Source organism: Thermobia domestica, chromosome 16, assembly GCF_964235325.1.
Source record: "Thermobia domestica chromosome 16, izTheDome1.hap1.1, whole genome shotgun sequence".
Classification (NCBI taxonomy): domain Eukaryota; kingdom Metazoa; phylum Arthropoda; class Insecta; order Zygentoma; family Lepismatidae; genus Thermobia; species Thermobia domestica.
The window spans coordinates 966,744-980,945 of record NC_137469.1 but is presented as its reverse complement, the minus strand read 5'-3'; the positions used below and the strand labels follow the sequence as shown (position 1 = coordinate 980,945).

The 14,202-nt window shown below is 35.8% G+C and overlaps 1 protein-coding gene across 4 annotated transcripts in view; it reads left to right on the top strand.

Moving 5' to 3' along the window:
- Window positions 1-14,202, top strand: part of spg (dedicator of cytokinesis spg) — a 499,880-nt gene that overhangs the window by 354,030 nt on the left and 131,648 nt on the right. For all 4 annotated transcript variants that reach the window (XM_081742033.1, XM_081742031.1, XM_081742032.1 and 1 more), the window contains exons 7-10: window positions 368-452; window positions 2,771-2,806; window positions 6,085-6,230; window positions 12,926-13,007. In XM_081742033.1, coding sequence (XP_081598159.1) covers window positions 368-452; window positions 2,771-2,806; window positions 6,085-6,230; window positions 12,926-13,007 — 349 coding nt within the window. The remainder of the gene's footprint in view (window positions 1-367; window positions 453-2,770; window positions 2,807-6,084; window positions 6,231-12,925; window positions 13,008-14,202) is intronic.

Genomic DNA, 14,202 nt, shown 5'->3' with positions numbered 1-14,202 from the left:
ATACAACCCACTACTCATAATTTTCTTTCGGGTTTCATAATCTCTTGACCACAGACAAACGTAATAAATAACTTTATATCACACTCCCGATGGAAGGGTGTTACAACTCAAAAAATGGCAATTTTGCGTTATCGTCGCTATTGATTGGAGAGACGCAAGCTCCGGCTTGTGGTATTTTCGCATAAACTTTAAAAATTTAACTCCTAGAAGGCAGAAATACAAGTATTCCAGGGACCGATTTTGATCTACAAATGTGTATTTTTGACTTGTAACAGTCTTTCACCAGGTGTGGTATATATAGTAATGGATTCTTCATTCCGTAATGCAACCTATGATAACAATTAATGTATTTCTTTCTTTTTTGCAGAAAATTGGGCCTGGATTTGGTGCCTCGGATTGGTGCTGAAATGGTAGATCCTGATTCTATGAGCGTCGTGGAGCTATACCAAGTGGTGAGTAATCAGTTTGGTTAATGATAAGTTGTGCATGGTTAGAGATGTTATTCTTTGCACTACAAGCAGGGTTTCGCTGTTTCTCAAGAACAAGTTAACAAGAAACAAGCAAATATTAGCATAGTGTTATTGCTAGACAAGCAGACATCCTGAATGTTCCTTCTGGAAACAATGACGTTCTGGCTTTTGTGCAGGAACAGCAATGGTACACTTACTCTTATATATTCTTGGTGCGAGCGGTCCAGGGTTCGGTTTCCGGTGGGGGCACTCGGTAGAAAAAGTGTAAAAAGCTTTTTCAGGTCAACCATCCTGAATCAGTTTTTCCTGACACCCAGGTTCAATTCCCGGCGGGAGCTCATGTGGTTTGGATTCCACGTTAATCAGTAGGTCCACGTCTCATATAGCCTCGCTGCTGAACGGGACGCTAAACTAAAATCACCTCACCTCAGTTTTTCCTAGGTTTTCCTCATTCATACCAGGCAAATCCCCAGTTGGTAACCTAACTTACAGATCCCAGGCCGCTTCCTTCCTTCCCTTTCCCCGGATAGTGTGCTCGTCGAGGCACGTCATCCCTCATACGTGACGGGCTAAATAGCCTTAGATGCCGAAAGCCCAGAAATTTAAATTGTAAACTCTTATATAATATTCTCTTGTCAAAGTTTTGAATCTATTGGATCATTTTATTGCGCAATTGAACTAAAAAAGAGCAGAACTGCTTATCTGCAACAACTCAGATTATGGTGATCTCGTGGACAACACTATTCACACAACGAAAAGTTAAAGCATGACGTCCTCCCAGCACCATTTCTTTCCAATGGCATATATATATATATATATATATATATATATATATATATATATATATATATATATATATATATATATATATATATATATATATATATATATGATCAGGGGCGTAAATAAGGGTCCCGCAGACCCCGCATTGCAGCGGCCGCAAGCCATTAGAGGGCCCCTAACTCGTTAAGTGGGACGTAGAGAAGGGGCCCCACTCCACGGTTTCTGCGGGAGGGCCCCCAAGCCTTTAGTTACTCCACTGGTTATGATCATTATGTTTCACTAAGATCTGTGTTGTTATGGAGCCCTAATTCGGCACTTCTTGATGTACTTAGAGATATAGGATTTTCGTCTCCTAAATTTTGTTGAAATTTCGTCTGGATTCTCGGAAAACTTGTCTCGTTTTGTAAATGTTTATACTAAATTAATGCCCTGATTTTTCGTAATTATCTTAATTAATTTTCTTAAGAAATTATCAGAATGCTTCTGCGTCACGAGGATTTAGAATTAGGATTTAGATTTCTGGGCTTTCGGCATCTATGGTCATGCTAGCCCATCACTAGGATTAGAATTAGGATTTAGATTTCTGGGCTTTCAGCATCTAAGGCCATGTTAGCCCGTCACGTATGAGAAACGACGTCCCTCGGCGAGCACACTATCCGAAAAAAAAGGGAAAGAAGAAAGGACGGGGGGAGGAAGGAAGCGACCTGGGACCTATATGTTAGGTACCATCGTGGCATTTGCCTGGTGTGAATGACGAAAACTCAGATAAACCTCACTCATAATATCTGGTCTGAAAAAGCTTTTAAACGTTTTCCACCGAGCGTTTACAGTGAAAATCGAATCTAAAACAGTTCGCCAACATTGAAAGACAATCGTAGGGCTGCTTAAAACCGAGAAATAGTCGTAAGAAAATCGATGTGCTGACCACCCACTACGTAATTGTAAGCCGTTTGGGGGCCAATGACCTCCATAGCTGTAACATAAGAGGGCTTACGTTGTTTAGTTCATAGGCTACGTGATTTTAAACACTGAATGAGCAACTCCCAAGTTCCAAGAGAAAACTTGTTGATCTGAGAATTGTAAAAATACATAAATAAAAAAAAAGTTTTTACGGTATTCTTACGTGTATACCGTAAAAAGTATTTTAAAGTCTTAGGTGCGTGAAAACCAGTTGAAAAGAAAAAAAATCCAATTTCACAGAACTTTATTTTAGCTGAAACAGGTTTCATTTAAAAAGACTCATAGCCTCACGCCTAATTGAATGGCTACCTTTAACTCATTAACAACGACTTAAAGTAGTTATGGCTTTAAGTAGTTATGTACCAAGTACCAAGTTAATGCTACTGTATTCCCGGATATACGTATTTCTTATTGCTCTTCTATAAGCTAGACTTTTAAATTTCATTATATTTTTGGAAAACATGTTGTGCTGTAATATATATATATATATATATATATATATTTCATTTGTTAATTTATCTTTGTCTACATAATTCATTGTTTTGGTTTCATTCCAGCATGTGCTGAGTGCAGAAAATTCCCAGGGAATCTCAGTAAGTCTTGGATCTATAATTTCCAACAAAGCTTTGAAATATCATAGATTATATTATTATTATTATTATTATTATTATTATTATTATTATTATTATTATTATTATTATTATTATTATTATTATTATTATTATTATTATTATTAAGTAAGAATTCTGACTTAATTATCAATGTAAACAGCTAACAAAATTTATCTGGATGTTGGTTAAATAAATAAATAAATAAATAAATGAGCAATTATGTCTGCAGATTCATTGGCGTCATCAGCACATAAAGTTTGGGGGGGACAGACTATCAGAGGGGACTGTGATATATGGAATACCCCCAGTGATGCGCGCAGGGGGGGCTCTCCCGGAAAATTTAGAAAAAAATAGCCTTCTTACATTGCATTTTAAAACATTTTTGACTTTAAAACCAAACAAAAACTTAAAAATTTTTGTGTTTATTTTTACCTTTGATAGTCTAATTTTTGGGAAAATGTGGTACCAAAAGAAACACACATTTTACAGTTTGTTCATTTATTCAAACAGTGTAAAATTCAACCTTGTTTTCCAATTTTAGTTAAATGATACAAAGTGCATGTCAAAAACAAAATAATGATAAAAGGCAAGTGAATATTCAGAAACAATAAAGCTTTGGAAAACCGGTTTTAGGCCAACAAGCCTACAACTAATGTAAATGAGGCTCAACAATGTATAGGTAAAAATTCAGTTCAAAATTATGTGTTTTTAGCTAAACTAAACTCGCTTTGCTGCTCGCTGTCTAAACAAAAAGTTTGTTACTTTACAGCAGCGTTTCCCAACCTTTTTCAACTTGCGGCACACTACAGGTGTAACTTGAATTCTCGCGGCACACCCATATATATAATATAATATATATAATTACCGTGGTATTTTAATGTGATTACTAATTTCCTTCTTATAGAGAAGAAAGCTCGATCACTGATTTTCCCCCGTGCTAAATCATTATACTTATTTTTCATTCTAATTTTAAAATAGAAAACAATAGCAATGAAATATAGGACTCGGGTTTTTAAAAATCCACTTTCTCTTTCGAAAACTGTATCTAACCTCTAACTAAAAGGGAAGATCACTAAATAACGAACAAATAAACAAATTTCCTATACTTTTAAAACACAAATGTAGGTAATTTGTATGCATGCTTGCTTTGTTGAATTTATTGAATGATATGTTAAAATTTCAAGTTACGAAATAGTCTGCAACAATAAAGAAGTAATAATGGTCACGACAATGATAAATACGTTTTTCAACATTAAAAATGTACAGAAAAGTAACACAGTATGAAATTTAAAATTGTAGATTTATAGTAGAGGTTCATAGTAATGTGAAATATAAATATATATTTTCCCGTCTTGCAATTTGGTTCGTATAGAATTAATAATTTGTTTCGATTTTCTCGCGGCACACCAGCGGCCCATTCGCGGCACACCAGTGTGCCGCGGCACACCGGTTGGGAAACGCTGCTTTACAGTTTAGTTTACTTCACTTTATAGGCAAGGGCGTCCATCGGGGGGGGGTTTGGGGCGCTTTCCCCCTTAAGAGAAAATTGTGCTTGGGAATATTGAAAACCCAATAGAATTTTTACATTAGTTACAGCAAAATTTGAAACTAGAAATATGTTTGAAACGTCGCTTATACTTGCCCCCCCTTGGAATCCACATGGGCGCCCTTGTTCATAGGGCCAAAAAACTGACTTCTTTTTTTTTTTCAATTGGAAACAAACTTTTGTGCTACTGTTTTCATACCCGCTTTGTCCAACATTATCTTGTGAATATAACAAACTGTTACATGGTTGAACCTCTTTTGAGTCATAGTTAATCTAAGTTACTTGAAATATTGGAGGGACGAAAACAGTTTTATAAATATTGGGGGTCCCGGTGGGATTGGCGCCCGTGTGCAGATTGGACGTGTGTATACCAGTAGCGTCATTTCAGATTTAGATGGGGGGGGGGGGGCAAGACCCCTTGATATAAGTAAAATTTCGCGATTTTCACTGACTTACTACTATTCTATTGATAAAATCTATACAAATCTCAAATTCAGGGGGGAAACACTTAACACTGAGCCTACACGAGTTATATTGCAAATTACAAGCAGTTTATTGTGTTAAAACTGGAATAATTTTCACAATGTCGTTTCGCCTTATTTTTTTTTTTTTTAAAGATATATTGCTTTGGCATATTTTATTTCATTTATTTACTCCATCTAACCAATACATGATATTTGAAGGGCTCAGTTCACATGTACAAGGGCGCCGATTTCTCTGTAAATTCGGGGGCACCATTCAGATGCAGAAGGTATATATATATATATGAGGATTTTATGACAAATTCAATTCAAATTATGCCAAATATTGTATATTCATAAACACAATAAGGGGGCCCACATGAGCTTTGGGGGGCCCGGGCCCCCTGGCCCCGCTAGGATCGGCGCTCTTGCACATGTACATGGTACTTATGTAAGATTTACAGAAGTGATTATACATATAGGTGAAATATTTTACATTGTTACACATACAGTATATTTCTACGTATTCTTTTACACTATGAAATTCTTTCTTTATTAGATACGTTTTTTAAGTTTTGTTTAATTTTTTTTCTACAATTTTATGTGATTGGTCAAATCATTTTGTTTGCCATATGACTGGGGTCCTGTTGTGCAAGTGATAATGTAGTAAAGGAACAATTTTTGTTGTGATCTCCAGTAGTGTAATGGTCTTTTACCTCATCTTCATTTTGTGTTAGACTGAAAACGAATGCTTCATATATGTAAATAGAAGGGAAGTAAGATTTGCAGCTTGTTGTGTAATGTAAGTTTGCAATGGTACGGATGGGCTGTATTTGTTTCATAAGTATATATTTGCTTTCAGTTGGGTTACTCCAAAATAGGATATGGTATATGGACCTGTAGTAGATTTTTTATTAAGCCTTTTAGAGTTAATGGGCCTTATGCAGAGTCGTTTTGACGTTAGCTTCATACTAAAGACCTGACTACTGCAGGAAACATGTGTTAATCCAGTTCTTTAGTATGCTAATAACCACGCGTAAGAACGACCCTGAATAAGGCCTCATGTGTCTTAATACGTAGTTAAGAGTTTTATTACCATGTGAGCTTGTTTAAATCTACTTCAAATTTAGTAGAAAGAAGGATTTGTACCGACTAATAGATATAAACACGAATTATAGGACCTACCACTATTTTTATTCCTTGCTGCAAATAAATGTTATTTAATATTTAAGTGTTTTATTCTGTGTTTGCAGGCGAGAGGAACTTTTAAGCGGAAGGAATCAAAAAAGATATTAACTCATCATCTCTACTTCTGTATGAGGGACTTTGGGCATCACATTGGGGAAGACACGGAAATTTATTTTTCCTTGTATGATACTAAAAAAAACAAATATATAAGGTAGGACACTGTATTGCGTTGCATATTGTAAAGTATTAAGGGTAGCATGTTTCTAGAGCAACATTTTATACGTTGTTTAACATTCATGTTGAGTTTTCTGTGTAATTCTTACGTAGCTAATATTACTTATACAGGGTGCTTCAAAACAACACCGCCAACGTTTGGGAGGTGATTCCTAACACTAAGATAAGGTAAAAAGTATATACCAACCTGGCCGCAGAAATCCGTCATTTCGGAGTTATCTGCCGAAAACACGAAAAAATGAACTTTAAAGGCCCATAGCTCCAGAACTATGGGACCTACCATAGTCGGGTCAAGACTTTATTTAGAAACTAGCATGTGCTCTATGCAAAAATTCATATTTCAGAATCATGTAGTACTTCTGCAACAATTTTTATAGAGGTAGTTGGTGAGTACTTCAAATTATATATGTCCGTATCCATGGTGAGTACTTCAAATTATATATACCCGTATCCAAACTCTCTATAAAAATTGTTGCGTGAGTACCGCATTATTCTGAAAGATGTATTTCTGGATAGCGTACATATTAGTTCCTAAGTGAAGTATTGCCCCTATTACGGTAGGTCCCATAGTATTGGGAGCTATGAACCTTTGAAGTTCATTTTTTCATGTTTTCGGCAGCCTATAAATCCGAAATGACGGATTTCTGCACCCAAGTTGGTCTGTACTTTTTGTCTTATCTTGGAGTCAGGAATCACCTCTCAAATGTTGTCGGTGTTGTTTCGAAACACCCTATATTTTGATGGATAGTTGAAACGAAAGTTCTCTCCCACTTTTGGAATAAGTTCATCAATATGTATAAGTGCATCTAATGTAAAAAAAAAAAAAAAATGTAATTATGTTGTATTACTAGTGGCTGTAATAGATTTGAAGCGTAAACTAGGCTATTATGATTCGTGTACACATTTTTAGATGAATTCTTTGTCTGATGAAGTTACTTCTATTGTATCGAAACATTACACTCTATACGTTTTTCTTTTCTTTCTTTTTTCTATATGTTTGTTTAAGTCTGGAAGGAAATGTCAAGTGAAAACAGGGAATTCATGCTATTATTCAGGCCAAACTATTTTGTTTTTGTAAATTCTGTCGAAAAATTATGGAAAACGATAAATATGCCAGTTTCACTTATAGTTGGGAAGTGGCCACTTACTTTGAGGGAAGGAAGCAGACTGAAAGTATATGAAAACAAAATCCTGAGGTATTCGAGCCCAAGATGGACGGGAATGGGGAATCGCATAATTTAGAATAATTGGTAACAAGGAACTGCATAATTCTTACAATTTACCTAATAGTGTTAGGGTCATTTAAGTCTAGGAAACTCAGGTGGGCATATCTTATAGACAGAACGAAAGAGTAGGAACGCTTTCAAAATTTGAAACGGAACCAAATTAGGAAAAGACCATTGAATATTAAGATGGATCTCTGAGAAATAGAAACACAAAGTAAAAACTGAATCCATTTGGCTAAGGACAGAAGCGACTGGAGAGCTCTTGTAAATGCTGCGTTGAACCTTAAGCCATAGGTAAGGATTTAAATTTTATCGAAGGGAACGAAGAGAACAGAGCCGTGCCGCGAGGGAGAGGGGGGGAGCGGGGCGACGGCCCCGGGCGCCGAAGGAAGGGGACGAAAAAATCGGGAGAAAAAGTGAAAAAAGATAGGAAAATTTACTTGGAATATATGTGTGGGGGCGCCGTCGTATACTCTCGCCCCGGGCGCTGATTTTTCACGGCACGGCACTGCAAGAGAAGAAACCTTACGTAATGATTCTTGTATACGGCTTTCCGAAGCTGGATTAACCTTCCTTTCGGCTTCAAAATAGTTAACTTTTCAGTCATTACATAGTTCATTGTATTCGTTTAAAATCACACTGTTAATTAGTACGTAATCAATTCATTTTTTACAGAATCAATATTAAGAAATTCAAATTGAAGAAATAGTTGGAGGATGTAGGCAACATCCGTTTCTAGAATAATTTGAATTCTTTGTGCTAAATAAAATACTCAAGGTAAATACGGATATAAGATTATATAATCACATATTTGTTGACATTTTTTCTGTAATATTTGAACCTCATATCCAGTGGTGCACGTAGAATTTCATCAAGAAGAGAAGGGGGGGGGTCAAGTACTTAATCTAATATTTTTTTCAGGACAAGGCTTATATATATATATATATATATATATATATATATATATATATATATATATATATATATATATATATATAAGGACAAGGAGAAAGTCGGACAAAACCGGGACCCAAAATATTTTTGCTTGTTCCTCAGCATCTATGTGGATAGTATAGCTCGAATTAGTTTTCAAATGCTAAATAGATTTGTTATTGACACATGTTTATTTCAGTGGAAAAAGCTGGTAAATTTCGAGAGCAACCGGGTACATATAAAATAAAATAAGACCGGGTACATATAAAATAAAATAAGAAACTTTTCTTTTACAAGAAAAATATGTAATTACTCCAAGAACTAGTACAGTCTTGGAGTAATTACATATTTTTACCGTCCCCAATTTCATAATTTCTTCCCGTTTTTTTAAAAAACAATTTTATGATAAAAACGGGTAGATACGTTAGATAAAATTTGGTTAGATAGATTACATGCGTTAGATTTGGTATTACATGCCTTACTTACGGTACCTTGCTACTTTTCGTCCTACTGCTGAGGACAAGTGTGCAGCATCCAGTAAAAGCCCTATAGTTACATTGCAACCTTTAACAAAACCGTTTTACGTAGGAGTGTGGCACTTGTTATGACAAGTAATTCTTTAGTTTATTCTAATGTGGTCTTTGAAGACCAAATTCCTTGCCCGAACAATGAATACAACAAAATGTAAGAGTTTACTTTGGGCAGACTGGTAAGTGCACATACATTTGAACCTAATTTTATTAAATAGAAAGAGAAATAAGGTACTAAATGTTATTCCTCATATCATAAATATGTTTTAGTATCATTTTGTCCCTTTTACTTAATAAAATTAGATTCAGGGGCGTAAGCACTTATCACTGTTCTGCTGAAAGTAAACTTTTGCCCCCAAAAAATATACTGGTAGTAAAACGAATCTAGAATTGAACAAAGACTGTAATCTGGTCTCTGAAGAATCACGAACAATTACCAATATGATGCTACCTAGAAGAAATCTTTACCTTTTCTTTCATTTTTACTCTCGAATCTGAAATACCCCTTGTACAATATTTACAGTTTTTACAACAAAATCACAAGGAAGGATTGAGTGCCGATTTCACCTTGGTTAAGCTGAAGCATGACGTACGGCATGTTATCTAACACTGTCTTTAGAAATTAACAACACTTGAACACCGTACTTCACTTTAGAATAGTGCATCAATATGAGGGTTTACATCAGATACCGTCTTTTCCCCAGTTGGTTTGTCAATAACATGATGTCCAGTTTTTATCCATATGATGGGATACTTTTATGCATTGAAAGAAGTCATGTCTGGTCTATAAACGTTTAAGAAGAGAAGAGATTCGAAGGGTTTTACAGATAAACGGTTTTTTAGCGTCAGTATGCTGTAAGTTTAAGCTGGAAAAGCCTTTCTCACACACTGTAGAAGAAACTGAAAAAACACTGATTCTCATGTTAAGATTTTGTAGATTTGACCCAATATTAGAAGGTTTCGTCTTATGCTCTAGAAATTCCTGCAGAATTTTGGCTGAATCGTCAGAGGATTTTTTAAAATTTGCGTTATTTCTTTGTCGCTGAATAACATTCTTGCAGACATTTTTTCTGACCAATTGGATTGTAGCAAAACCTCTACTCCACTGAACGTTTCGTTAGGCAAGCGAGACCGTATGTTATCTGTTAGACCCTGAAAGAATTGCAATCTTATTTTCTGGTGTTTCTCTAGAGAACTGTCTGAGGGTTTTGTAAGTGGGATTCCACAAAACTGACCAGTTTCTTCAAACTGACGTTGTAATTCTTCCATGGACATGCCGTCTTTTTCTTTCAACGCTTCCAGAACACTTACAGTTGTTTGAATTTTGCTTATTGCCTGTACAAAGAATGCTGACCTTTCTTGTAGAAACAGGCTAAGGATATGTAGAGGTTCAAGTGCATCTCGGATCATGAATATTTCATAAACAAAATTCTCCTTAGTGAGTTTTACGTACAGGCCCGAAAATATTGCACGCTGCTGAAAGTTTCTCTGCAAATTTGTAGACACTTCTCGAAATTATCCCATTAGCGCAGGCTAGGACTTCCACCATGCATCTACTGAAAGGTAAGGAAAGCCTAACCACCGTATATCAAAAACTTTCGCAAAATTATAGAAGCGAATACCTATTCTTCTGATATTAATTGGATTTCTCGCCCGTTCTTCAGGTGACATTAAGTAAATACTGTATAATCGCTCCACAAGGTTTTGAAAATGAACCATATCTGAAATCATATTAATAAGAATAAATTGATGTCTAATTATCGCTGCAGTAAAGACACGCCACCATTTATTTCGTCTTGCACGTTACTTGCACCAGCAGTACAAATTTCTATGTCTTCCCCGTAATACCGTTTTGGAAAGATTCATACTTTCACCAGGGGCGACATTAGAATTTTAATTTTGGGTAGGCTTGTGGATACATACACACATTTGATTGATTAATTACAGTAGGAAATTACTTTTACAGTAGTGGTTGATAATATTTGTCATCTACCATTAATATAAATAGTGGAAAATATATTTGCTTTATGTTGTATCTTTTAGGGTTTATATATTTTTAAAAATTTTTGGATAGGCCCGTGATTATCCGCAAAAGCCGCCACTGACTTTCACATATTTTAATCACGGAATCGCGCCTCTCTGCCTGTCGTTGCCTGTAACTCGAGAAAACCTAAAAATATATTGCTATACAGCTGATTAACTACAGTACAGATATACACAAAGAGAACAGATTTGTGAGACACAGATGTGTCCATCATTAGCGCAAAGGGTTAATCGCAAGATACTCGGCCAGTTTTTTGTTCATTTCTGTAGCTACAAAGTCAATAATATTTACACACGTAATATTGGAGCAGAGAACGTGTTCGAGGTCCATTCCATTTATTTCTTGCAATTTGATAAGATGTGGGTGTTTAGTAAACGACAGACGATTTTGGGCAATAACATAGGCAATTCTAAATATCATAGCAGTCTTTTAAACTCGAATTTCATTCACAGTTTTCCACCTGTCTTCTGCATTTGACATTAAAACCTTTATTTTTTCCCTATCCCTTTGTTCACTTTGTTGTGTGCAATAGATTTTCCGTGGTTACAGATTTTATGAAGTTTCTTTGATGTTTTTGCACTACATTTTCTTGTTTTTTTGCACCATACACTTTGCACATCTAGTCTTCTTTCTGGATGAATACCGAGCTCACGAACGAATGCACATATAGTACGTGAATGTCATCAGTATTTTGTTTAGTACCTAGCCACGGTCGTTTAACTTACAAGCTCGCAAATTTTTCTTGATCACATATAGAAGGGAACAAGCCACTGGAACCAGAAAAACCTCACGATTATTAACACTAGGCCCCAAATCATTTTCATCTTTCTGATAAGATGCCTGTAATGTAGTTTCGGACGTTGCACTATCTTCAGAGGAAATCCTCTTACTTTGTGTGCCGGAATTACTTCACTTTTCATCATCAGGAGCTTTTTTTACTATTAAAATATAGTCTAATATCCATTTCCTTCTGTTCTTTTTAACTTGCTTGTCAGCGAAGATGCAATCAATTCAGAACTGCAGTAACTGCTCATGGAAACGTTGTTTTTCATTACTGTTACTCAGATTAAGAATGATAAGCAGTGTATCAGCTGCAAGATTGTTTTCTTCGGCTACTACTAAAACATGAAGTTGAATTATTGTATTTTAAAACATTGTATAGTCTCAGAAAGGGGGAAAATGTTTTCCCAGGCTGGGAAGACTGAATTAAACGTAGAGACAGGGAAGTCAAAACTTAGAAGGGGGGAAATTCCCAGGCTTCCCTGGTTACAAATAAATCCCTGTATATATTCGTCTCTCTCTATATATATACTTCTTGAAAATAGAATATTATGGTAGACAACGGCGCCGACTTTCCAAAATTTATGTGGGTGCATATGAATGGTGGAATGTGTTATGTGTTTTCATGGGTGTCTCGATATTTTTTGATTGATTTCCTTTTAGTTAAAATCTTTTATAAGCGCTGTCCCTAAAGGGCTGTGTTCGATTCTATTCACAATATAGGTCCATTTTCTTTTTTTATTGTGGGGACTGTGTTTGACTAGGCCAGAGACAGGCGAGGAAGGGGGAGTGTTGCTTGGTTGCCTTTGCACAAATACATTTGAAACAAACAATTATATTTTAGAAGTTAGAAAGTTTTACTTCTATCTTAATGTTTTAATTGCTTATTTTTTGATAATGACAAGTGAGAAATATTTATGTTATTTTGTTTCTATCAAACTAAAAATCTTGTGGGTGCTGAAGCCCTGGTGCACCCACGTAGTCGACGCCCATGATGGGAGATAAATATTGTATTTATGCATGAGTTTAATTTTGTTTTTAACAGATTTGATATTGGCGTACGTGAAGTTTATTGTGTTGAGAGTAAGTTAGTACGGATTGCTTATAAACAGCTGAAAGGTGACCAAACACCTAATCGAATGAATTTTTTATTTTTCAGTGAACGATTTCTAGTCAGGATATCAAAGGAGGGCTTTTCAAATTACGTAGAGAAGCTCCACAGTAATTGCACAATTTTTACGGTAAGTAGATCTTCTTTTATACATTCAACAATGTTAAACGTAGAAATTCTTGCAGGGGGGGACGAAGGGGGTTCTTTTAATACGAGTAGGTATTATGTTGACACTGAATATCGTCAGCCAGTGTTTTATTATTTACTCACTGTGTAAAATGAGTTAAATGAAAATATGTGTTTAGTTCTTTAACGACTGAAGGTTTGGCTTAGCTGTAACAAATTAAAAATAAATATTGTTTAGTCTCTGTATGTAAAGTTTAGAGAATAGTTCTCGTTCCACTCTGACATTTGCTGGAAATCTTACATGGTTGATGAAGCTAAATTACTAGGCATAATGGATAGATAATGATCTGAACAGGGGCGGACTGGCTCGGGTGAGAAGGCGTGGATTTCCGCCTGGGCCCCTTTAGTCTCAGGCCCCCTTCATCGTTGATGAGGCCCCTTGGGCACGGCCATGGCCACTTGCAAGGGCGCCCATGTGGTTTCCAGGTTGGGCACGTATAAGCGACATTTCAAATCTAGTCTGAAATTTTGCTGTAACTATTCTAAAAATCTATTGGATTTTCGATCTTCCGAAGTAGGCCTACAGTTTCCTAAATGGAATAACTGGAACACTTCTGACCAGAGTATATATACACTTATTTAATGAAAACTAAATTACAGTGTAACGGTTTCGACAACTTAACGTTGTCTTTCTCAGACACTAACTGAAAGAAATATCTTCAGAGCACAGACATTTATACTAAAAGTGAAAGTACTCAAATTCATTGTTTGCATGCGAAGCCACCTGAGTCCCCGGGCGTCATCTTTCGGCCACCGTCGTCGTAAGTCAGGGCAGGTGGCCGACGATATGGAGAGAGATGGCCCCATGATTAATCGTAATCCCTGCCTGGGCTCTTTATGTCCCAATCCGCCACTGACAAAGAGAGATTCTGTTAGTGTCAATGTGAAATGATTCCAATAGAATTGATATGTAATATTTTTTTTATATGCTTAATAGATGGCACAGGTTTTGTTATAGGAAGAGGTTAACTTCCATTGAAGAGATTAGGTATTGTGTAGATAAGGTAAATTAAGGATGATCAGACCCTAAATAAGCTCCTCAACTTAATAATTTCAGTGTACACTAAAATGTACTGTAATGGCAAGTTATTAAATTTTATCTTCGCTACTTACAGTTATTAAAGATATATCTTGCTTTT